This window comes from Oncorhynchus kisutch, linkage group LG19 (genome assembly GCF_002021735.2).
Source record: "Oncorhynchus kisutch isolate 150728-3 linkage group LG19, Okis_V2, whole genome shotgun sequence".
NCBI lineage: Eukaryota > Metazoa > Chordata > Actinopteri > Salmoniformes > Salmonidae > Oncorhynchus > Oncorhynchus kisutch.
This window is the reverse complement of record NC_034192.2, coordinates 20655999-20681005: the sequence shown is the minus strand read 5'-3', so window position 1 is coordinate 20681005 and position 25007 is coordinate 20655999. Positions and strand designations below refer to the sequence as shown.

At 42.7% G+C, this 25007-nt stretch overlaps 2 protein-coding genes across 2 annotated transcripts in view; both read right to left on the bottom strand.

Annotated features, from left to right (window-relative positions):
• The window catches only part of LOC109864431 (septin-5), a 28425-nt gene extending 20500 nt beyond the window's left edge, over positions 1–7925 (bottom strand). The window contains exon 1 of the mRNA XM_031797335.1: positions 7610–7925. The gene's annotated coding sequence lies outside the window, so the exon portion shown is untranslated. The remainder of the gene's footprint in view (positions 1–7609) is intronic.
• Positions 7926–8754: 829 nt separating this feature from the next.
• The window catches only part of LOC109864664 (septin-5), a 32022-nt gene continuing 15769 nt past the window's right edge, over positions 8755–25007 (bottom strand). Inside the window, exons 3-11 of the mRNA XM_020452531.1 lie at positions 24842–24938; positions 24579–24665; positions 24253–24376; positions 23936–24070; positions 23738–23855; positions 23351–23452; positions 9304–9400; positions 9029–9174; positions 8755–8860 (exon numbers count right to left, since the gene is read on the bottom strand). Of these exons, the coding sequence (XP_020308120.1) occupies positions 8834–8860; positions 9029–9174; positions 9304–9400; positions 23351–23452; positions 23738–23855; positions 23936–24070; positions 24253–24376; positions 24579–24665; positions 24842–24938 (933 nt within the window). The 3' untranslated portion in view covers positions 8755–8833. The remainder of the gene's footprint in view (positions 8861–9028; positions 9175–9303; positions 9401–23350; positions 23453–23737; positions 23856–23935; positions 24071–24252; positions 24377–24578; positions 24666–24841; positions 24939–25007) is intronic.

Here is a 25007-nt window from a genome sequence, read left to right as displayed (position 1 = left end):
CAATGAGTGGTTTGGAAGGAATCAGTGGCTCACTGCAAGCCTTGCAAAGTAATCACTCATTGGAGTGGGTGCGTGGCCCAAGTCTGGGTTTAAGGGTCTCTCTTCCAAGCTTAAAAGGATAAACATTCAACATTGAACATGCTGTCAATCCAGCATGACTTTTGCTGCACTCAAAACAACTGGAAACTCAGAACTGGGTAATCTCAGACTTCAGTGAGTTCAAGACAACTGGGAAATTATTTTTAAAAAACGAGCTCCGACTGGGAACGGTCATCCAACTCGGAATTCCAAGTCGGGAACTCAGGCCTTTTTCTAGAGCTCTGACCTGAAGATCACTGACGTCAATGATTCAACCTTTTTTTATATATTTTTTTTAAGAGGTCCCAGTTGTCTTGAAAGCACCATAAATCTAGGGAATGTCAGACATTGACAAAATTGGCCCACAAAGGACCGCCACGCCACCTTCATGTTTAAGTGAGCACAGCACAACAAGGTGAGTCCAAAAATGTATTGTATGCTGCTGCTTAAATGATGTAATATGCCAGGGAGATATGTATACTGTAGCTAAGAAAATAATAATACTAAGTGTATGTTGTGTAGTAAGCTGTTTGTAGCCCATGTGCCTCAACCTAATAATTAGGTCCCTTTCCCTCTCATAATTTAGCCTACTGCTCTGACTTGGTGGTGCACATGTAGACTATAGCCTGTTTTAGAGAAATGTAATAATCAAATATTGTAAGAGCTTTCATTGTCTGCTTATATGCCCCCTTTATTTATCCTACGGTTCTGACTTGGTGTACAGGGAGAATACTGTAAGAAAGGACCATGTATTCTGTCGCTGTACATTTCAAAAGTGCTGAACAAATCGTTATATTGACTACATCCATCCTAGCTCGCTCATTAATGTCCTAATCGAAATTACAGATTGCCTCTTATCCGCTCGTCGCCCCCTTATGACATAGTTTGGAGATCTCAATTGTCAGTAGAAACCAAATTTGTTTAAGCATGTCAGCCATATCAGCTATGGATTTAAAAAAATATATTTATGTGCGTTTCTCTCCAGAATATTAACACCAATAAACCCATCCGTTTAAAACATATTCAGTAAATGTCAACCTAGCAAACCAGGCAACTACAAACAATTTTCTAAACAATGTTTCGGTTCGTTGCTAGCTAGCTGGTTGGCCAATTCAAATAATGACCAGAGTATAGCTGACAATTAGGGGTGTGCCGAGTAGTTGGACAAAACAAGTATCATAACGGATATGGGAAACTGTGTGTAATGATCATGTGTAATGATCTTAACCTAACCCAGCTGCTGACTAAGCCTACATGGCCCAACCCTAGAGATCCTTCAAAGTCAACTCTGATTGATCTTAATTTAATGAATACACCAGAGAAATACAGTGGGGCTTACAAAGCAGTGGGGCTCACCATAATTTGCAAATAAATAAATCCTACAATGTGATTTTCTGGATTTTTTTTCTTCTCATTTTGTCTGTCATAGTTGAAGTGTACCTATGATGAAAATTACAGGCCTCTCATCTTTTTAAGTGGGAGAACTTGCACAATTGGTGGCTGACTAAATACTTTTTTGCCCCACTGTATGTTTCTACTGGTGTCTTCAACCAAGACATTAGTGACCAAAAATCTTAGCCTTGTGTCATCACAAAGAAGAACATTAAAAACTTCAGTGATCTTTATTTTAGTGACCTTTATTGTATTTCAGCTATCCCTGAACCTGATTTAGACTACTGCCTCTTTGCAGATGTCTTCAATACTATTGTGGAAAGTCATGCACCCTTCAAAGAATTAAGGATTAAAGGTAGATTGAATGCCTGGTACAGAATTATCAGAAGTTATTCATAAAAGAGATGTTTTGGTAAAGGCCAGGAACACAGGCTTAGGCCCAGACTGAAAAGCTTTTTAAGCAACTCAGGAATAATTTTGTAAAACAAATCAGAATAGATAAATCTGATTTATGTAACCACTATCAGAATGTAATGGTAACCCGGCTAAATTCTGGAAAACTGTCAAATCCCTGAAGGGTTCTACTTCCTCTCTGCCACAAGACATTAATTAAGACACTGGCCATCATTGATGCATTTAATAATAATTTTACTCCAGCGGGCTCCCGATGGCACAGCGGTCTAAGGCACTGCATCTCAGTGCTTGAGGTGTCACTACAGGCACTCTGGTTCGAATCCAGGCTGTATCACAACCGGTCGTGATTGGGAGTCCCATAGGGCGCCAAACAATTGGCCCAGCGTCGTCCGGATTTGGCTGGTGTAGGCCACCATTGTAAATACGAATTTACTTTGTAAACTTGCTGAATGATCAGCGAAATGATAGTCAAAGCTTTTCTTTTAGGCTATTTATAGAAAAATAAGTCCTGCTTTGCTAGCAATAGACAACAATAAATCTAGAGGCCGACCAATTGGATCCTGGTCTGCTTAAGTGTGCAGCGCCTATTATTGTTGGCTGAATAACATTTTTTTTTTTTTACTTAACATTGTTATCAGGACATATTCCAAAAGTATGAGAAAGGTATTTTTGAATGTAAATCAATCACAGTTTATGCATGGGCATAGCACTATTATCAAAACAAAATCAAATCATTAAAGCAAACACTTTTGTTGTTAATGATCTTGTCCATGCTTTAGACACAAATTAAATATGCTGCTTTGTTTATGAACCTGTCAAAAGCTTTTGATATTGTTGATCATGCTATTTTAATGAATAAGTTGTCCTGAATAGGCCTGAGCTCGGCCACCTGTTCATGGTTTCTTACTGACAGTACTCAGGCTATCGTGACTGATGGGGTTAAGTCTGAATTTCATAATAGTACATAGTACATAAAGGTGTACCAATTTTGGGACATGTTCACTTCACTACTTATATAAACACCATTGGTCAATCTGTAAAAAAAAATGTAAACTTCATCTACATTACCAAAGGTGTGTGGACACCTGCTTGTCGAACATCTAATTCTAAAATCATTGGCATTAATATGGAGTTGGTCCTCCCCCCCCAATTCATTCCAAGTGTGTTCGATGGGGGCTCTGTCAGGACTGTGCAGGCCAGTCAAGTTCTTCCACACCGATCTCGACAAGCCATTTCTGTACGGACCTCGCTTTGTGCACTGGGGCATTGTCATGCTGAAACAGGAAGGGGCATTGTCATGCTGAAACAGGAAAGGGCCTTCCCCAAACACACCTACTTATTCAAGTTTTTATTTTATTTAATTTTTTACTATTTCTACATTGTAGAATAGTAGTGAAGACCTCAACTAGGAAATAACACCTATGGAATCATGTAGCAACTGAAAAAGTGTTAAACAAATCAAAGTATATTATATATTTGAGATTCTTCAAAGTAGCCACCCTTTGCCTTGACAGCTTTGCACACTCTTGGCATTCTCTCAACCAGCTTCATGAGGTAGTCACCTGGAATGCATTTCAATTAACAGGTGTGCCTTGTTAAAAGTTAGTTTGTGGAATTTCTTTCCTTCTTAAGCCAATCAGTTGTGTTGTGACAAGGTAGGGGTGGTATACAGAAGATCCCTATCTGCTAAAAGACCAAGTCCATACTATGGCAAGAACAGCTCAAATAAGCAAATGGAAATGACAGTACATAATTACTTTAGGACATGAAGGACAATCAATATGGACCATTTCAATAACTTCTTCAAGTGCAGTCGCAAAAACCTTAAAGAGCTATGATGAAACTGCCTCTCATGAGGACCGCCACAGGAAAGGAAAACCCAGAGTTACCTTTGCTGCAGAGGATAAGTTCATTAGAGTTACCATCCTCAGAAATTGCAGCCCAAATAAATGCTTCACAGAGTTCAAGTAACAGACATCTCAACATCAACTGTCCAGAGGAGACTGTGTGAATCAGGTCTTCATAGTCGAATTTCTGCAAAGAAACAACTACTAAAGGACAGCAATAAGAATAAGAGACTTGCTTGGGCCAAGAAACAGGAGCAATGGACAATAGACCGGTGGAAATCTGTCCTTTGGCCTGTTAAGTCCAAATTTGAGATTTTTGGTTCCAACCAGTGTCTTTGTGAGACGCAGAGTAGGTGAACGGATGATCTCCGCATGTGTGGTTTCCCATCGTGAACTATGCAGGAGAATGTGTGATGGTGTGGGGGTGCTTTGCTTGTGACACTATCAGTAATTTACACTGCTCAAAAAAATTAAGGGAACACTTAAACAACAATGTAACTCCAAGTCAATCACACTTCTGTGAAATCAAACTGTCCACTTAGGAAGCAACACTGATTGACAATACATTTCACATGCTGTTGTGCAAATGGAATAGACAACAGGTGGAAATTATAGGCAATTAGCAAGACACCCCCAATAAAGGAGTGGTTCTGCAGGTGGTGACCACAGACCACTTCTCAGTTCCTATGCTTCCTGGCTGATGTTTTGGTCACTTTTGAATGCTGGCGGTGCTTTCACTCTAGTGGTAGCATGAGACGGAGTCTACAACCTACACAAGTGGCTCAGGTAGTGCAGCTCATCCAGGATGACACATCAATGCGAGCTGTGGCAAGAAGGTTTGCTGTGTCTGTCAGCTTAGTGTCCAGAGCATGGAGGCGCTACCAGGAGACAGGCCAGTAACATTGGGAGACGTGGAGGAGGCCGTAGGAGGTCAACAACCCAGCAGCAGGACCGCTACCTCCGCCTTTGTGCAAGGAGGAGCAGGAGGAGCACTGCCAGAGCCCTGCAAAATGACCTCCAGCAGGCCACAAATGCGCATGTGTCTTCTCAAACAGTCAGAAACAGACTCCATGAGGGTGGTATGAGGGCCCGACGTCCACAGGTGGGGGTTGTGCTTACAGCCCAACACCGTGCAGGACGTTTGGCATTTGCCAGAGAACACCAAGATTGGCAAATTCACCACTGGCGCCCTGTGCTCTTCACAGATGAAAGCAGGTTCACACTGAGCACATGTGACAGAGACTGAAGACGCCGTATCTTATGTATCAAATACTTATGTCAGGCAATAAAATGCAAATTAATTACTTAAAAATCATACAATGTGATCCTGGCAGCCTCAGAGAATAACATTGATTTATACGCTGATTTGGTGAGTGAGTTTATAAGGAAGTGCATTGGAGATGTTGTATTATTAAAACTATTAAAACCTACTCTAACCAGATAGATGGCGGCATTCGCGCAAAACACTGCATTTAACCACGGAAAGATGACTGGGAATATAGCTGAATATAAACCATGTAGTTTATTCCCTCCGCAAGGCAATCAAACAAGCGAAATGTCGGTATAGGGACAAAGGAGTCGCAATTCAACAGCTCAGAGACGAGACGTATGTGGCAGGGTCTACAGGCAATTACGGACTATAAAAAGAAAACTAACCACGTCACGAACACCGACGTCTTGCTTCCAGTCAAACTAAACACCTTCTTTGCTCGCTTTGAGGATAATACAGTGCCACCAACACGGCATACTACCAAGGACTGCGGGCCACACCTCTCCTTCTCTGTGGCTGATGTGAGTAAGTCATTTAAACGCGTTATCCCTCGCAAGGCTATCGGCCCAGACGGCATCCCTAGCCGCATTCTCAGAGCATGCGCAGACCAGCTGGCTGGTGTGTTTACGGACATATTCAATCGCTCCCTATCTCAGTCTGCTGTCCATACATGCTTCAAGATGGCCACCATTGTTCCTGTACCCAAAAAGGCAAAGAACTGAAGTAAATTACTACTCACTTGTCATCATGAAGTGCTTTGAGAGACTAGTCAAGGATCATATCACCTCCACTTTACCTGCCACCCTAGACCCACTTCAATTTGCATACCGCCCCAATAGGTCCACAGACAATGCAATCGCCATCACACTGACCTATCCCATCTGGACAAAAGGGATACCAATGTAAGAATGCTGTTCATTGACTGTAGCTCAGCATTCAACACCATAGTACCCTCCAAGCTCATCATTAAGCTTGAGGCCCTGGGTCTCAACCACGCCCTGTGCAATTGGGTCCTGGACTTTGACGGGCCACCCCTAGGTGGTGAAGGTAGGAAACATCTCCACTTCGCTGATCCTCAACACTGGGGCCCCACACGTTTGCATGCTCAGCCACTGCATGGCCATACACACCTCCAACTCAATCATCAAGTTTGCAGACGACACAGCAGTAGTGGGCTTGATTACCAACAACAACGAGAAAACCTACAGGGAGGAGGTGAGGGCACTCAGAGTGTGGTGTCAGGAAAACAACCTCTCACTCAATGTCAACAAAAGATGATGATCGTGGACTTCAGGAAACAGCAGAGGGAGCACCCCCCTATCCACATCGACGAGACCGCAGTGAAGGTGGAAAGCTTCAAGTTCCTTGGCGTACACATCACGGACAAACTGAAATGGTCCACCCATACAGAGTGTGGTGAAGAAATTTGGCTTGTCACCCAAAACCCTCAGACCTTTACAGATGCACAATTAACAACATCCTATCGGGCTGTATCACCGCATGGTATGGCAACTGCACCACCCACAACTGCAAGGCTCTCCAGAGGGTGGTGCGGTCTGCCCAACGCATCACCGGGGGCAAACTACCTGCCCTCCAGGACACCTACACCACCCGATGTCACGGTAATGGGCCAAAAAGATCATCAAGGACAACAACCACCCTAGCCACTGCCTGTTCATCCTGCTACCATCCAGAAGGCGAGGTCAGTACAGGTGCATATCAAAGCTGGGCCTGAGAGACTGAAAAACAGCTTCTATCTCAAGGCCATCGGACTGGTAAACAGCCATCACTGACACAAAGGTTGATGCCTACATACTCTAAATCATTGGCCACTTCCATAAATTGAGCACTAGTCACTTTAATAATGTTTACATATCTTGCATTACTCATCTCATATGTGTATACTGTATTCTATACCATCTATTGCATCTTGCCTACGCCACTCATCCATATATTTATATGTACATATTCTTATTCCATCCCTTTACTTAGATTTGTGTGTATTAGGCATGTGACCAATAAAAATGGATTTGATTTATTCATAGGTTGCACCGCTGTCAAGCTAACTCTGCTCACCTGGGGCACCGGGCCATGCAAAACAAACTCCAGCATTGTTATGAATGTACTTAAACTGCCCTCTGCCAGCAGCGCCATGGTGGTGCCCAAAAGTCGTGATAGAGGCAAACGACTTTTGTCTAAATGGTCTGGAAATAAGACATTGCTATCTTTAGAAGGAAACAACTTTGCCATCAGCTAGCAAAGTTAGTCAAAAACATAGCTAGCAATGCTAACGGTCGCTAGCTAAAATCCGCGTTGGTCTCCCCCCAATCTTAACAATAAAGTACATCTGGGAACATCAAAATTATGACTAAAGGTTCATTGAATATGCTCCATCAGTCAGTCGGACACGCTTCTCAGATAGGGTATTGCTTGTTCTTGAGAATAGCCATAGCTAGCTACAATAGTGATCCCCTCGAGAGTAGTTAATTTCAGTGCATCATTCAGATAAAGCTTGCTAACTAGTTGGTTGTGCTAGAGAATATATAATCATGCTAGCTAATTGTTTCACCGTCCAAATATGAAATTACAAGACAAAAAGGACACTTACCTAAACCGTTCCTCTATGTCCTCTTAGTGGTGAAGGTAAGGTAGCTAGCTGATCTCCTTCCCAGAGACTTCTGCCCAATGCAGTCCATGGGGTCTAGAAGTAAATGTATGACTTTGTTTTGGGTCACCACATAACCCGTTCTGATACATTTAAGATGCATTAGTTAGTATCCATGAAATGTCCCATGTCCGTCCAGTTGCTCAAGACGGAATAACGTTATGTCAAGGAGGTACGATTGTTTTTTCTGTCTGCCTTAGAGAACTCAGATTTCTCTGCAATATAGGTAAACTACCGAGAACACCATCTACGGTATATTGCACAATGACGTGAATATCTCCCAATGCCTCAAATTGTGGAGAAAAATAAAAACGGCCATAATGTCAAGCTGTGCATGAGATGAAGTCAAGCCAGCCAAGTACCCTATGCTAACATTTCAGCATAATAAAGGCTCTCTCTCATAACATGCATCCGGCTTATTTCGTATTAACTTGATCTTTAATGTCTTAAAGTAATGTTTTGCCATAATATGGACATGGTCTTTTACCAAATAGGGCTATCTGTATACCACCCTTACCTTGTTACAACACAACTAATTGGCTCAAACGCATTAAGGAAAGAAATACCCCAAATTAATTGAAATGCATTCCAGATGACTACCTCATGAAGCTGGTTGAGAGAATGCCAAGAGTGTGCAAAGATGTCATCAAGGCAAAGGGTGGCTACTTTGAAGAATCTTAAATATAAAATATTTTTGATTTGTTTAACACTATTGGTTACGACATGATTACATGTGTTATTTCATAGTTTTGATGTCTTCACTATTATTCTACAATGTAGAATGTAAAAAAAAATAATAATAACTTGAATGAGTAGGTGTTCTAAAACTTTTGACCGGTAATGTATGTAAAGTTAGTAAAAAAAAGTTTTTTAACTAGGCCTTTATTACTCCTGTATGAGCAGAGAAAAATACTTGTCAGTACCCACTGTGTGTTTGATATGCTCCTTGTTCTCTTAAGTAAAGCATTCCTCACTGAAGTCTAAAGCATTTTGTCTTGTCATCTAGCACAATAGAACGAGAAAGATTGAAAATGAACTAAACTGACACAGTATACTGTACACACAGTATCAAAAAGGGAAACCGATAGTACATTTAGCTTGTGACTTTATTCCAGCAATAGTGAAAGCAGTGTATCATCTTTTGTTTAACACTAAAGGCCTCCTGGATTAGATTGTGTGGCAGAAGTCATAATCCTAAAAGAGAATGAAGTTAATGGAGATTTTACATATTAATTGGCAATAAAGTATTATTCGATTCAATTAATAACTTATTTAATACAATCAATATTATTTCATCAATCAACAAAAAAATAGACCAAAATCATAAGCACAAGGATAAATCTCTTTCGCGTGTCTCCCTACCACATCAGTGCGTTGGCTCTTGCACAGCCACTGTGCTCTGTAACTCTCGTAGTGTGTGTCATGGGTCATGTCCTTCAGGTCCTGCATATGAGTCCTCACCAACATGTTCCTCAAGTGGACAAAGTCACTGTGATATGGGTTCTCCACTGACAGCACAACAAGACAACAGTGAACTGCAATAAACTTAAATGGAGTGTACAGTACATTTATCTCAAGTTCACTTACAAGGTGTGTGAGTGTGCATGTTCGTGTGTGTGTCTGTATTTAATCTGCACCTTCCACCACTCCCCAGGGGTAGAGACGGGCGCGGATCCGCCGACCATTAACATCCACCACCATGTTACTGCCGATCACTGCAAACGGAACACTCCTCTGACAGAGAATGAGAGACAGAAACTTATAGAACACACTTCCTCATTTAGCAGCAGGGTAAATCCATTTGAACGGATTAGATTTTTTTGTTGTTATTGACAGCATCCCTTTTGATTTAAGCAAAACTTTCCTTACATGTTTGCCCATGGAAGAGGTGGTCAGAAAGGGACTTTTCTGACCTGAATGCAAAAACATTTAGGAGATAAAGGTCCTCAAAGTTCACCCATTTTGCATACTTTACGAGACAACGTCTTATTACTGAAAAAGATAAACGGTTGAGTTTGACATCATTTAAAAGCTTACAGTGTTGTCAAACTATTTGATTATATCATTATAAAAAATAAAACATTTTTAAACCTTTAATATCAATTATCTAAAAACGTGTCAACTCAGATTGTCATTCGCATATGTGGTAGCTTAGACCCTATTTCACATCTGAAGCTGTTGTGTTGTGCCCGCCATCGGTTGGGACAACATGCTCTTGAATAAAGTGTGGATGTCATTTCAAGCATAGAAATAAGTAACGGAATGGACCTGTCCCTTCAGACCACTGCAATTTAGCTGGTACACCCCTCACCTAGCGAGGACGCTGTAATCAACTGATCTTATAAGGTACTTACTACACATCAGGTGTCTGCTTTAAGCAAAGGCCTCCCTTTTGTCCCCACATGAAACCAACTCTTTTGAAATAAAGATCACTTTTTTAGCTTTTTTTGAAAAATGTAACTTAGGCATATATTTGGCAAGTCTAATGACTCCAATGATGCACAAAGGGCCAATATCTCTCTGTACAAACCCAAGAGTATATTTATGCCTCAAGTATCAAATCCTTCCATTCACTTGTGGAACAAGTGTGGAACAGAATGTTTTACATTTTTCATTCCAAACTGACTTATTCCCCAAAGAATGTGAGCCGAGAGGAAAGACTAGCTATTCAGGAACTTGGATTGTCATTAAACCTGCCGATAAGGGAGGGGCCATAGTCATTCACACTATAAGGCAGAAGATTATCACCAGCCTGATGAATATTTTTCTATAGGAAATTCAGAACGGACCCGGCATCGGACTTCCAAAGATAACCAACTATCTGACAATTGCTGTCGATCAGAACTGGATCTCTAAACATGAATTTGACTACCTTCATTGCAAAATCCTTGTCATACCTGTTTTCTATATGCTACCTAAGATCCATAAGAGCTTATACAAACCTAAGGGCAGACCCAAAATTGCCAGTATTGACTCTCTTCTGGAGCCACTCTCCAACTTTGTTGATTCCTTCATTAAGCCTATAGTGCAAAAACTCCCAGCATTCATCAAAGATTCTATAGATGTGATTAACAAAATATCAGAACTGTCTAATCTCCCTGGCAACTTATTGGCTACATTTGATCTAGAGATCCTCTCCATGAATCTGTTATGAAAAAGCCCTAGATGCACTGGGATATTACCAACAGGACCGTCACGGAGAAATGTCACCACCTAGTGAATTCTTCTGTGAACTGGCTTCTCTAGTTCACAAGCTCAACTACTTTAACCTTTGTTAGTGGAGTTGCTATGGGCTCCACCTTCGCCCCTAATTATGCTAATTTATACGTGAGCCATTTTGAGCAAATGTTTCTGTGATGAGACCAGAAACCCTTACTTCTCCAAGATCCTCCAATGGTTTAGGTATATTGCTGAAATTCTCTGTTTGGATTGGCACTGAACAAGACAATGAGTTCACTTCCGTTTTGAACAATAGGAACACTGACCTGAAGTCTCTATTGAATATGACCATAAGCTGGTCAATTTCTTGGACATGTGGATCGAGGTTGCTAATGGGGAACTTATCACCACTCTATATCAGAAAGAGACTGACAAACACATTTCTCCTAGCTGTAACGGCGTTCTTCGTTTGTCGAAAGAGAGGACCGAAATGCAGCGTGGTGGTTACTCATGTCTTTAATGAAAAAAGTGACGATACATGAAATAACTATAATAAATACGAAAACAACAAACGGAACGTGAAACCTAATTACAGCCTATCTGGTGAAACTACACAGAGACAGGAACAATCACCCACGAAAGACAAAGCGAAACTCAGGCTACCTAAATACGGTTCCCAATCAGAGGCAACGAGAATCACCTGACTGCTGATTGAGAACCGCCTCAGGCAGCCAAGCCTATACAACACCCCTAATCAGCCGCGATCCCAAATACTACAACCCAATACGAAATACAATAACATAAACCCCTGTCACACCCTGGCCTGACCAAATATATAACGAAAACACAAAACACAATGACCAAGGCGTGACACTAGCAAGTAGCACTCATCGTAGTGCCCAAGAGCCAGTTCTATAGGCTCAAACGTGTGTCATTCAACAGAGGACTATATTGATAAAGCTGTCAACATGAAACAACGTTTTCTGGACAGGGGTTACTCCACTCCGTGTTTGGAAGAGGCATACCAAATTGTGCTCTCTAAACCTCGCCAAGATACACAAAAGAAAGTTACAACTTCTGAGTTGTTTGTTACTTGCATTTCTACATTCACTGGCATATGCTCACCTCAGACCCAGCACTGGAATTCAGGAATTCAAGGATCCCCCTTATTCATCTACAAACGGGAACCCAATTTTAACAGTTGACTAGTCCGTGCCAGCCTCAACACGGGTTCTAAACAAACCCTCCTTACTCCCCTGAGGCGGAAACTACCCCTGTGGCAATTGAGCTCAGTGCAACACCAATACAACACCTCAGCGTTCCGACACCCTAGGTCTGGAAAAAGATAGCGTTAAAGGCCATAACAAATTTTGTGATTTACATCCTACGCTGTTTGTGATAGAATGTACATGGGCAAGACATCCAGAAGCTTGAAATAGAGAATAAGTGAACATAAGAATTCTGTAAAACGTGTGCTTTATAGAAATCCAAGATGGCATAGCAGTGAAGACGTGTTTGTTTTGTCCTCTCGTGTACTTTTGTATTTTTTCGCATTTTTTGTATATATCAATTTATTTTCAATCTTTTCGATATTTTTATTCGATTATACCTTCCGGTAACCTGCCTCACCCAATGTGATACGGAATCACTATTATTTTTAATTTTAGAACACATTCAATCATTTCCAGAAGCTAACCAGCTAATTAGTTACAAGCTATTTAGTCATTGTTAGCCACTGCTAGCGGCTTTTACCTTCTGCACAGATACCAGCCCTGTTTTTAGCCTGGATAATACTCGCTTGTCTACCAATATCGGACTGTCTCTCCACAACAACGCCGGATTCCTGCAGTAATCCCTCGACCACTACTTCTGATCTTCACAGCTAGCTAGCTCACAGCTCGCTAGCTCACAGCTAGCTAGCTCTACTCAGCCTACTCAGCTGTTCACCCGAACCCCACTCATACATGGCTAGGGCCCAAAACTCCACCCGATCCTTGCTGTAAACTCTGGACCTTGGTACCGGATCCCCGCTGCTACCGATTGGATATAGTGGCTAACGCCACTGCCACGAAGCTAGCACCACTTAGCCGTGAGCCAGGCACATCTCCCGGCTAGCAAACAAAATTCCACAATACCTCTTTCGCCATCTGGCTTGGATTCTGTCGACACGGCGCCCCGCCGCACCACCACGACTGGTCTGCCGACGAATACTCCATCCGCTGTGCCTTCATCCGGCCTCCGTCGGAGCAGACGCTACTAACTTTAAACGCCGTGTCGCTAGCGTAGTGGTGCTTCCCTGTTCCATCTACTGCTGCCCCCTGGACACTATGATCACTTGGCTACATAGCTGATGCCTACTGGACTGTCCATTAATCACAGTACTCCATTCTGTTTATTTATTTTTTTATCTGTCGGCCCCAGCCGCGAACTCAGGCTCTGTGTAGTTCATCCAACCCTCTCTGCCTAGTCATCGCCATTTTACCTGCTGTTGTTGTGTTAGCTGATTAGCTGTTGTTGTCTCACCTGTTCTTTTAGCTAGCTCTCCCAATCAACACCTGTGATTACTTTATGTCTCTCTCAAATGTCAATATGCCTTGTATACTTTTGTTCAGGTTAGTTATCATTGTTTTAGTTTACAATGGACCCCCTAGTTCCACTCTTCATACCTCTGATACCTCCTTTGTCCCACCTCCCACACATGCGGTGACCTCACCCATTACAACCAGCATGTCCAGAGATACAACCTTTCTTATCATCACCCAGTGCCTGGGCTTACCTCCGCTGTACCCGCACCCCACCATACCCGTCTGCGCATTATGCCCTGAATATATTCTACCACTCCCAGAAATCTGCTCCTTTAATTCTTTGTCCCCAACGCTCTAGGTGACCAGTTTTGATAGCCTTTAGCCGCACCCTCATTCTACTCCTCCTCTGTTCCGCGGGTGATGTGGAGGTAAACCCAGGCCCTGCATGTCCCCAGGCACCCTCATTTGTTGACTTCTGTGATTGAAAAAGCCTTGGTTTCATGCATGTCAACATCAGAAGCCTCCTCCCTAAGTTTGTTTTACTCACTGCTTTAGCACACTCTGCCAACCCTGATGTCCTTGCTGTGTCTGAATCCTGGCTTAGGAAAGCCACCAAAAATTCTGAGATTTCAATACCCAACTATAACATTTTCCGCCAAGATAGAACTGCCAAAGGGGGAGGAGTTGCAGTCTACTGCAGAGATAGCCTGCAAAGTAATGTCATACTTTCCAGGTCCATACCCAAACAGTTCGAACTTCTAATTTACAAAAATGAATCTCTCCAGAAATAAGTCTCTCACTGTTGCCGCCTGCTACCGACCCCCTCAGCTCCCAGCTGTGCCCTGGACACCATTTGTGAATTGATCGCCCCCCATCTAGCTTCAGAGTTTGTTCTGTTAGGTGACCTAAACTGGGATATGCCCCGGCAGTCCTACAATCTAAGCTAGATGCTCTCAATCTCATACAAATCATCAAGGAACCCATCAGGTACAACCCTAAATCTGTAAGCAAGGGCACCCTCATAGACGTTATCCTGACCAACTGGCCCTCCAAATACACCTCCGTTGTCTTCAATCAGGATCTCAGCGATCACTGCCTGTATCCGCTACGGGTTCGCAGTCAAACGACCACCCATAATCACTGTCAAACACTCCCTAAAACACTTCTGCGAGCAGGCCTTTCAAATCAACCTGGCCCGGGTATCCTGGAAGGATATTGACCTCATCCCGTCAGTTGAGGATGCCTGGTCATTCTTTAAAAGTAACTTCCTCACCATTTTAGATAAGCATGCTCCGTTCAAAAAATGCAGAACTAAGAACAGATATAGCCCCTGGTTCACTCCAGACCTGACTGCCCTCGACCAGCACAAAAACATTGTGGCGGACTGCAATAGCATCGAATAGTCCCCGTGATATGCAACTGTTCAGGGAAGTCAGGAACCAATACACGCAGTCAGTCAGGAAAGCAAAGGCCAGCATTTTCAAGCAGAAATTCTCCTCCCAGCTGCCCACTGCACTGAGGCTAGGTAACACGGTCACCACCGATAAATCCATGATAATCGAAAACTTCAACAAGCATTTCTCAACGGCTGGCCATGCCTTCCTCCTGGCTACTCCAACCTCGGCCAACAGCTCCACCCCCCCCCCCCCCCGCAGCTACTCGCTCAAGCCTCCCCAGCGTCTCCTTTACCCAAATCCAGATAGCAGATGTTCTGAAAGAGCTGCAAAACCTGGACCTGTACAAATCAGCTGGTCTTGACAATCTGGACCCTCTATTTCTGAAACCATCCGCCGCCATTGTCGCAACCCCTATTACCAGCCTGTTCAACCTCTCATATCGTCTGAGATCCCCAAGGACTGGAAAGCTGCCGCGGTCATCCCCCTCTTCAAAGGGGGAGACACCCTGGACCCAAACTGTTACAGACCTATATCCATCCTGCCCTGCCTATCTAAGGTCTTCGAAAGCCAAGTCAACAAACAGATCACTGACCATCTCGAATCCCACCGTACCTTCTCCGCTGTGCTATCTAGTTTCCGAGCCGGTCACGGGTACACCTCAGCCACGCAAAAGGTACTAAACGATATATCATAACCGCCATTGATAAAAGACAGTACTGTGCAGCCGTCTTCATCGACCTGGCCAAGGCTTTCGACTCTGTCAATCAACATATTGTTATTGGCAGACTCAGTAGCCTCGGTTTTTCTAATGACTGCCTTGCCTGGTTCTCCAACTACTTTGCAGACAGAGTTCAGTGTGTCAAATCGGAGGGCATGTTGTCCGGTCCTCTGGCAGTCTCTATGGGGGTGCCACAGGGTTAAATTCTCGGGCCGACCATTTTCTCTGTATATATCAATGATGTTGCTCTTGCTGCGGGCGATTCCCTGATCCACCTCTACGCAGACGACACCATTCTGTATACTTCTGGCCCTTCCTTGGACACTGCTATCTAACCTCCAAACGAGCTTCAATGCCATACAACACTCCTTCCGTGGCCTCAAACTGCTCTTAAACGCTAGTAAAACCAAATGCATGCTTTTCAACATTTCGCTGCCTGCACCCGCACGCCCGACTAGCATCACCACCCTGGATGGTTCCAACCTAGAATATGTGGACATCTATAAGTACCTAGGTGTCTGGCTAGACTGTAAACTCTCCTCCCAGACTCATATCAAACATCTCCAATTCAAAATCAAATCTAGAATTGGCTTTCTATTTCGCAAACAAAGCCTCCTTCACTCACGCCGCCAAACTTAGTAAAACTGACTATCCTACAGATTCTCGACTTCGGCGATGTCATCTACAAAATAGCTTCCAATACTCTACTCAGTAAACTGGATGCAGTTTATCACAGTGCCATCCGCTTTGTTACTAAAGCACCTTATACCACCCACCACTGCGACCTGTATGCTCTAGTCGGCTGGCCCTCGCTACATATTAGTCGCCAGACCCACCCATCTACAAGTCCATGCTAGGTAAAGCTCGGCCTTATCTCAGTTCACTGGTCACGATGGCAACACCCACCCGTAGCACGCGCTCCAGCAGGTGTATCTCACTGATCATCCCTAAAGCCAACACCTCATTTAGCCGCCTTTCCTTCCAGTTCTCTGCTGCCTGTGACTGGAACGAATTGCAAAAATCGTTGAAGTTGGAGACTCTTATCTCCCTCACCAACTTTAAACATCGGCTATCTGAGCAGCTCACCGATCGCTGCAGCTGTACATAGTCCATCGGTAAATAGCCCACCCAATTTACCTACCTCATCCCCATACTGTTTTTATTTATTTACTTTTCTGCTCTTTTGCACACCAGTATATCTACCTGCACATGACCATCTGAACATTTATCCCTCCAGTGTTAATCTGCTAAATTGTAATTATTCACCTACCTCCTCATGCCTTTTGCACACAATGTATATAGACATTTTTTTTCTTCTACTGTGTTATTGACTTGTTATTGTTTACTCCATGTGTAACTCTGTGTTGTCTATTCACACTGCTATGCTTTATCTTGGCCAGGTCGCAGTTGTAAATGAGAACTTGTTCTCAACTAGCCTACCTTGTTAAATAAAGGTGAAATAAAGTTAAAATAAAGACACCAGGATGAAAATGACCGTTGCTTGTCACTTTGTACAGTGTCTTCTCTACACTTAAAGGGCATTGAGAAGGTGGAAGCTGCCTGCCATCCAGGACCCCTACACCAGGCGGTGTCAGAGGAAGGCCCTAAAAATTGTCAAAGACCACAGCCACAGACTGTTCTCTCTACTACCGCATGGCAAGCGGTACCAGAGTGCCAAGTCTAGGACAAAAAGGCTTCTCAACAGCTTTTACCCCCAAGCCATAAGACTCCTGAACAGGTAATCAAATGGCTACCCGGACGATTTGCATTGTTCCCCCCGCCAACTCCTCTTTTATGCTGCTGCTACTCTGTTTTTCATCTATACATAGTCCCTTTAACTATGCCTACATGTACATAATACCTCAATTTGCCCGACTAACCGATGACCCAGCACATCATAATCTAAAATAACCCTAATTTATAAGACAGTTCTGATTTGACTAAATGGTCAGACCCATCTATGTGAAGCTAGCCACAATAAGGATTAGCCACAATAGTGGACTTTGCGGTTATCCTTAAAAATAAACGTATGTCACTGACAGTGATGCAAATGAATACAAATAGTAGAATTATGCCATAATTGAATAGATCATGCTAAACAAGGTTGGAATGTTATATAAAAATCTACAAAAGACAATAATTAGTTAATTTGACAAAATATCTGTTGAAATCACACTGGATGTATTATACTTTAGAATTGTATTGGGAGCATACTTATTTCACTGCACAGCCTTACCTATGGATTGTGAATAAATGACATGGGGTATCAGTCTACTCCGTGACACCCAGAGAACATTAGCATCGTAGCTCTTATTGCGGGACTCTGAAACAACTGAATTGAGCCACATTTGTCAACCTACAGTGGCTTATGAAATGATTCACCTCTTTGGAATTTTTCCTATTTTAATGCCTTACAACCTGGAATTAAAATAGATTTGGGGGGGGGGGGGGGGTTGTATCATTTGAATTACACAACATGCCTACCACTTTGAAGATGAAAAATAAAGTTATTGTGAAACAAACAAGAAATAAGACCAAAGAAAACTGAAAACTTGAGCGTGCATAACTATTCACCCCCCCAAAGTCATTACTTTGTGGAGAGCCACATTTTGTAGTAATTACAGCTGCAAGTCTCTTTCTTGGGGTATGTCTCTATAAGCTTGGCACATCTAGCCACTGGGATTTTTGCCCATTCTTCAAGGCAAAACTGCCCCAGCTCCTTTAAGTTAGATGGGTTCCGCTTGTGTACAGAAATCTTTAAGTCATACCACAGATTCTCAATTGGATTGAGGTCTGGGCTTTGACTAGGCCATTCCAAGACATTTAAATGTTTCCCCTTAAACCACTCAAGTGTTGCTTTAGCAGTATGCTAAGGGTCATTGTCCTGCTGGATGGTGAACCTCCGTCCCAGTCTCAAACCTCTGGAAGACAAACAGATGTCCCTCAAGAATTTCCCTGTATTTAGCGCCATCCATCATTCCTTCAATTGACCAGTTTCCAGTCCCTGCCGGTGAAAAACATCCCCGCAGCATGATGCTGCCACCACCATGCTTCACTGTGGGGATGTTGTTCTAGGGGTGATGAGGTGTTGGGTTTGTGCCAGACATAGCGTTTTCCTTGATGGCCAAAAAGCTCAATTTTAGTCTCATCTGACCGGAGTACCTTCTTCCATATGTTTGGGGAGTCTCCCACATGCCTGTTGGCAAACACCCAATGTGTTTGCTTATTTTTGTCTTTAAGCAATGGCTTTTTTATGGCCACTCTTCCATAAAGCCCAGTTCTGTGGAGAGTACAGCTTAAAGTGGTCCTATGGACAGATACTCCAATCTCCGCAGTGGAGCTTTGCAGCTAATTCAGGGTAATCTTTGTTGCCTCTCTGATTAATGCCCTCCTTGCCTGGTCCGTGAGTTTTGGTGGGCGGCCCTCTCTTGGTCAGTTTGTTATGGTGCCATATTCTTTCCATTTTTTAATAGTGGATTTAAATGGTGCTATGTGGGATGTTCAAAGTGTGATATTTTTTTATAACCCAACCCTGATCTGTACTTCTCCACAACTTTGTCCCTGACCTGTTTGGAGAGCTCCTTGGACTTCATGGTGCCGCTTGCTTGGTGGTGCCCCTTGCTTGGTGGTGTCGCAGACTCTGAGGCCTTCAGAACAGGTGTATATATACTGAGATCATGTGACACTTAGATTGCACACAGGTGGCCTTTAACTTATTATGTGACTTCTGAAGGTAATTGGTTAAATAGGGCTTCATAGCAAAGGGGGTGAATACATATGCACACACCACTTTTCAGTTTATTTTTTTCATTTCACTTCACCAATTTGGAATATTTTGTGTATGTCTATTACATGAAATCCAAATAAATATCCATTTAAATTACAGGTTGTAATGCAACAAAATAGGAAAAACACCAAGGGGGATGAATACTTTTGCAAGGCACTATGTGTATTGAACACTATTCCCAAGGAAAAACAATACTGCGTGGATGTTTGAGTCTGATAACTCTGATGAGGATGTTGGGAGAAAAAATAAATAATAATTGCTTGGGTATTGATAAACTGATACCCCATTTCACTGATCCCCAATCCTTAGGTAAAGCTGTACAGTGCAATATGAATGTCAACACACAAACAATAGCCTGACAAGGGAGGTGATTTCACAGTCACGAGATAAGAGCTACAACGCCAATATTTGCGTAAACTCTTCACAGTTGTGTTCTGCGGGTGTCAGCGAGTAGACTGATACCCCATTTCATTGCTTCACATTTCAACCTTGTTTAACATTATCTAGTCTAAATACGGCATAACTCCACCAATCGTAACCTTCTGCATCACTGTCTAAGAGATACTTTTATTTTGAAGGCAAACCACAAATTACACTATTGTGCCCTAATCCTTCACAACACATAACCCAGTTCGGTCGAGCCTCACTAGCCAGATGAAGCTAGCTGGCTGCTTATAACATTAGCTTTTGGGCAAAAGGGTTTAGTAGCTGGCTAGCTATTTATTTTCATTAACTGAAGTTCAATTTCAATAGGCGAACGACAACTGGCTACCTAGCTAATACTTACCTCACAAGGATTCCTAAATCATTGCCAAGAATAATGAAAATGACTGCAGTTCCTACTGGTCATTGTTTTCAGGCTGGTTGAGTTGGTGCTTGCTAGGTACCAAGCTAAAGCTAGCTAGCTCGCTAGAAGCTGCGATCGAACAAATAAGGCTTTATTGTAAACACATTATTTGTGGCCGGTGTTTGCAGACCTTTTTGTACAGCTTTGACAGTGCTACTGATAGTAGTGGTGGCGCTTGGCTTGCACGTGCAAATTCTGAACACACATTCTATAATAGAACTGTGTTATTTGACATGTCAAATTAAAAGCTTATTTGACGTGTATCTTTTTTCACACGAAAAGACCCAAACGGCATTCCATAGTATGTCGTGAAGCTAATAGCAGTGACACTATTACTGTGCAACTCCGGTAGGGCAACATCTGAAAAATAGCTCACTTGGTAGTGTGTACTGGTGCTCGACCAGTCGCTAAAGCCAACATCACCCACGACAGAGAACGGTTGATTGTCAAGGGCAAAGAATTCCATTATCTTGACGTTAACAAAACCAAAATATATTTGACTCTTCAAAGTTGCCACCCTTTGCCTTGAGGATAGCTTCGCACACTCTTGGCATTCTCTCAAACAGCTTCATGACGTTGTCACCTGGAATGCATTTCAATTAGCACGTGTGCCATGTTAATTTGTGGAATCTCTTTCCTCAATGTGTTTGAGCCAATCAGTTGTGTTGTGACAAGGTAGGGGTGGTATACAGAAGATAGCCCTATTTGGTAAAAGACCAAGTCAATATTATTGCCCGAACAGCTCAAATTAGCAAAGATTACTTTAAGACATGAAGGTCAGTCAGAACTTTGAACGTTTCTTCAAGTGCAGTCGCAAAAACCATAATGCGCTATGATGAAACTGCCGCTCATGAGGACCGCCACAGGAAATGAAGACCCTGCTGCAGAAGATAAGTTGATTAGAAATACCAGCCTTGGAAATTGCAGCCCAAATAAATGCTTGGAAACATCAAACTCAACTGTTCAGAGGAGACTACGTGAATCAGGCCTTCATGGTCGAATTGCTGCAAAGAAACCACCACTAAAGGACACAAATAAGAAGGAGACTTGTTTGGGCCAAGAAACACGAGCAATGGACATTAGACCGGTGGAAATCTGTCCTTTGGTTTGATGGTTCCAACCGCTGTGTCTTTGTGAGACGCAGAGTAGGTTAACGGATGATCTCTGCATGTGTGGTTCCCACCGTAAAGCATGGAGGAGGAAGTGTGATGGTGTGGGGGTGCTTTCCTGGTGACACTGTCAGTGACTTATTTAGAATTGAAGGCACACTTAACCAGCATGGTTACCACAGCATTCTGCAGTGATACACCATCCCATCTGGTTTGGGCTTAATGTGACTATCATTTGTTTTTCAACATGACAATGACTTAACACACCTCCAGGCTTTGTAAGGACTATTTGACCAAGAAGGAGAGTGATGGAGTGCTGCATCAGATGACCTGGCCTCCACAATCCCCCGACCTCAACCTAATTGAGATGGTTAGGGATGAGTTGGACCGCAGAGTGAAGGAAAAGCAGCCAACAAGTGCTCTGCATATGTGGGAACTCCTTCAAGACTTTTGGAAAAGCATTCCAGATGAAGCTGGTTAAGAGAAGGCCAAGACTGTGCAAAACAGTCAAGGCAAAGAAGAATATATTTTGATTTAACACGTTTTTTGGTTACTACTAGGGATGCACGATAAATCGGTGAACATATCGATATTAGCTAAAAATGCCAACATCGGTATCGGCCCGACGTCTAGTTTAACGCTGATATGCAAAACCAATGTCGAAGCTGACATGCATACCTATATAATTACATGACGTAATGAAGTCACGTAAAGTTTTGCGCTACACAAGCAACACTGCATTCCTTACCTAGCCCACAATATCTACTGTGTGGAACGAGCAGTCAACAAGTCGAACAGTCATTTGAAAGAGTATTACCATTTCAGCGAGACAACTCAAAGGCGAAATACATTAAACACTTTTTTGGTTACTACATGATTCCATATGTGTTATTTCATAGTTGATGGTCTTCACTATTATTCTACAAATGTAGAAAATAATAAAAATAAAAACCCTTGAATGAGTAGGTGTGTCAAAACTTTTGCCTGGTACTGTATATGTTGGAGGTCAATGAAGGGTGAATAAGAACTTTGTGTATAGAAAGTTACTGAGTGAGACAGGGGGAAGTGCAGAAAGTTCATATTCTGTTCAAACATGTTATTGCTGAATATTAATATTTCTAAAGGAAGGAGGCAAAAGGTAGCAGTTTGGTTTCAGTTCCTGATAAGGCAGGCCAGCTTCTGTGGAACTAGGACAATGAGGGATGTGGAATGCAACTCAAGATAAGTCAACAGTTAAAGAGAGAAGACACTGCTGGGAGGGGGGCCATGGGGGTCCACCCTGAAGACCATCTGACTACAGTCCTATCCCATATTCACACACTTCCACGCCTAGATTTAGGCAGGCCATGACAATACCAGTTAGAGGAACAGACTGAGAATTGTTTATCTTACACATAAAAGGAGGTGACTGCCTAGTCAGATGGTATAAATATGTTATTTTGTGACTTGTATGTTGTGTTCACAGCAGAAGCACCCAGTGGGCCCAAACACAGTTTTAGCTTTTTCTAGACGTCTGAGATTTTAGTCGGTTTGTTCAGAACTTAACAATATATATACACACACAAAACTCTGACATTACTTGTCCTAATATTTCTTAATTACATTATTTTACTTTTTAGATGTGTGTATTGTTAGATATTACTGCAGTGTTGGAGCTAGGGACACAAGCATTTCATGACACCCGCAATACCATTGCTAAATATGTGTATGCAACCAATACAATTTGATATTTGAATTTGAAAGAAATCAGAGAATAGATTTTTTTTGATAATTGACGTTAAAAGTAAAAAAATATATATATTTTTAAGAAATTATAAAACAGTTTGACAACCCTGTTTATAGGCTTTTAAATTATATAAATCTCAACCATTTATATTTTCCAGTGATGAAGACATGGATGTCTCATTGTACGGTGGGGGATACTAAATAGGTAAACTTTGAGCACCTTTATCTCTTGAATGTTTTGGCATACAGGTCCAAAAAGTCCCTTTCTGAGCACTTCTACAATGGGCAAATATGTATGGAAGGTTTTGTTCAAATCAAAGGGTGTGCTGTCAAAAAGTGATTGAATTCAAATTGTTTTAACCAACATTTTGCTGACAAAGCTGTTATTGTCATCATCATCCGTCTGTCCGTTTTCACCTTGAGCTCCATGTCCTGCCTCCTGAACTCCTCGTCCTCATCAGAGTCACAGTCTGGGAACTGGTAGATCTTTAACCTGTACTTATCTATCTCACTTAGGATCTGTATAGGGGAGGGAGATGGGGGAGGGAGGGGGAGAGTGAAGTAGAGAAAAAGGGAGGGAGAATACAAGGGATAGGGGAGCAGGATAGGGGGAAGGGGAGATATAGAAGGCAAGAAAGGGGAAGCGAGAGAGAGGGGGAGTGAGGGGGAGTTATGGCTTCTATTTTAGAGTGAAAATGTGTAATAAAGGTAAAATATCTGCACAGTGAAATAAACAACTGGTGGGAAAGGTGATAGCTTGAGACATGTCACTCTAACTAGGGTCTGGAAAACCATCTTATTTACCCTGCTCTTCTTCTTCTTAACCTCATCATAAGTGAGACCATCAGATTTGGCCACAACAGGGATGATGTTGACCTTGTCCTGCAGAGCCCTCATACACTCTACATCCAATGGCCGCAGACTGACGACACACACAGACACACAGTGTGTAACGTTTGCATAGGTTGAGTGTGTAGTTTGAGTGTGTGTGTAGTCTGGTACCCATGTCCGAAGGGAGAGATGAAGTAGAGGCAGCAGTGGACTCTGTTATCCTGGATGTTCTTTCTGTTCAGGCCAATTTCATCCCTGCGGTACTGCTCAAACTGATGGTCAATGTAGTCTGAAACACACTTATAGCTACAGCAGCACACGCACACAGGACAGAAGGGTGTGTAAGCACAGCTCCCATGACACACACACTCACAATGGCTCTGGGGAGGACTTTTTCATGAGCACACCATGTCATTTTGAGACTAGGCTAAGCTTATTACTATTTAGCATCTTTATGAACCTACATGTACCGGTGCATACCTATATACCTGTCTGTATTATTGATGGTATCTCCATAACCTTGTGTGTCCACTATGTTGAGTTTGAGCTTCACTCCCTTCTCCTCGATGCACACTGTGTTCTTAGTGATGCCCACAGTCTGAGCCAGCCTCTCTGGACAACACACAGATGCACACACGCACACAAACAAAAACACACACATGCATACACAGAAGATCAGAGGTTGTATAAAATCTATCTTGTAGATCAGGGTTGGGTAGGTACAGTAGAGACAAACCACTCCACATGATACAACTTGATGTTGCAGAAGTACAATATCAACAGTAATAGACCCATTGAGAAATCACACTCTCACCCTCTGCATTCAGCACCTTCCTGTCCTTGTAGAGGTCTGTAAGGAACAGACTGTTGACTAGTGTAGATTTACCCAGACCAGACTCTCCTAGAGAAAGAGAGGGAGGGAGAGAGAGAATGATGAAGAGAATGAGGGAGATAGAACGCAAGAGATCCTGCTTACCCTGATCATATCCCTGCTAAATACTTCTAATTTAGCAGTGGAAACATTGTCATGAAAGTGAACAAACTACAACTCCCTGACAGCCCTTCCCCTGTCCTCACCTACAACCATCAGAGTGAACTCAAATCCCTTCTTTACTGACTTCCTGTGTACCTGGTTGGGCAGAGTAGCAAAGCCTACATACTCCTTGTCCTGGTCCTGCAGGGGTTGACCACATGACAAACCAACATAAAGCAAAGACAAACAGATTATACTGTAACTCACTAC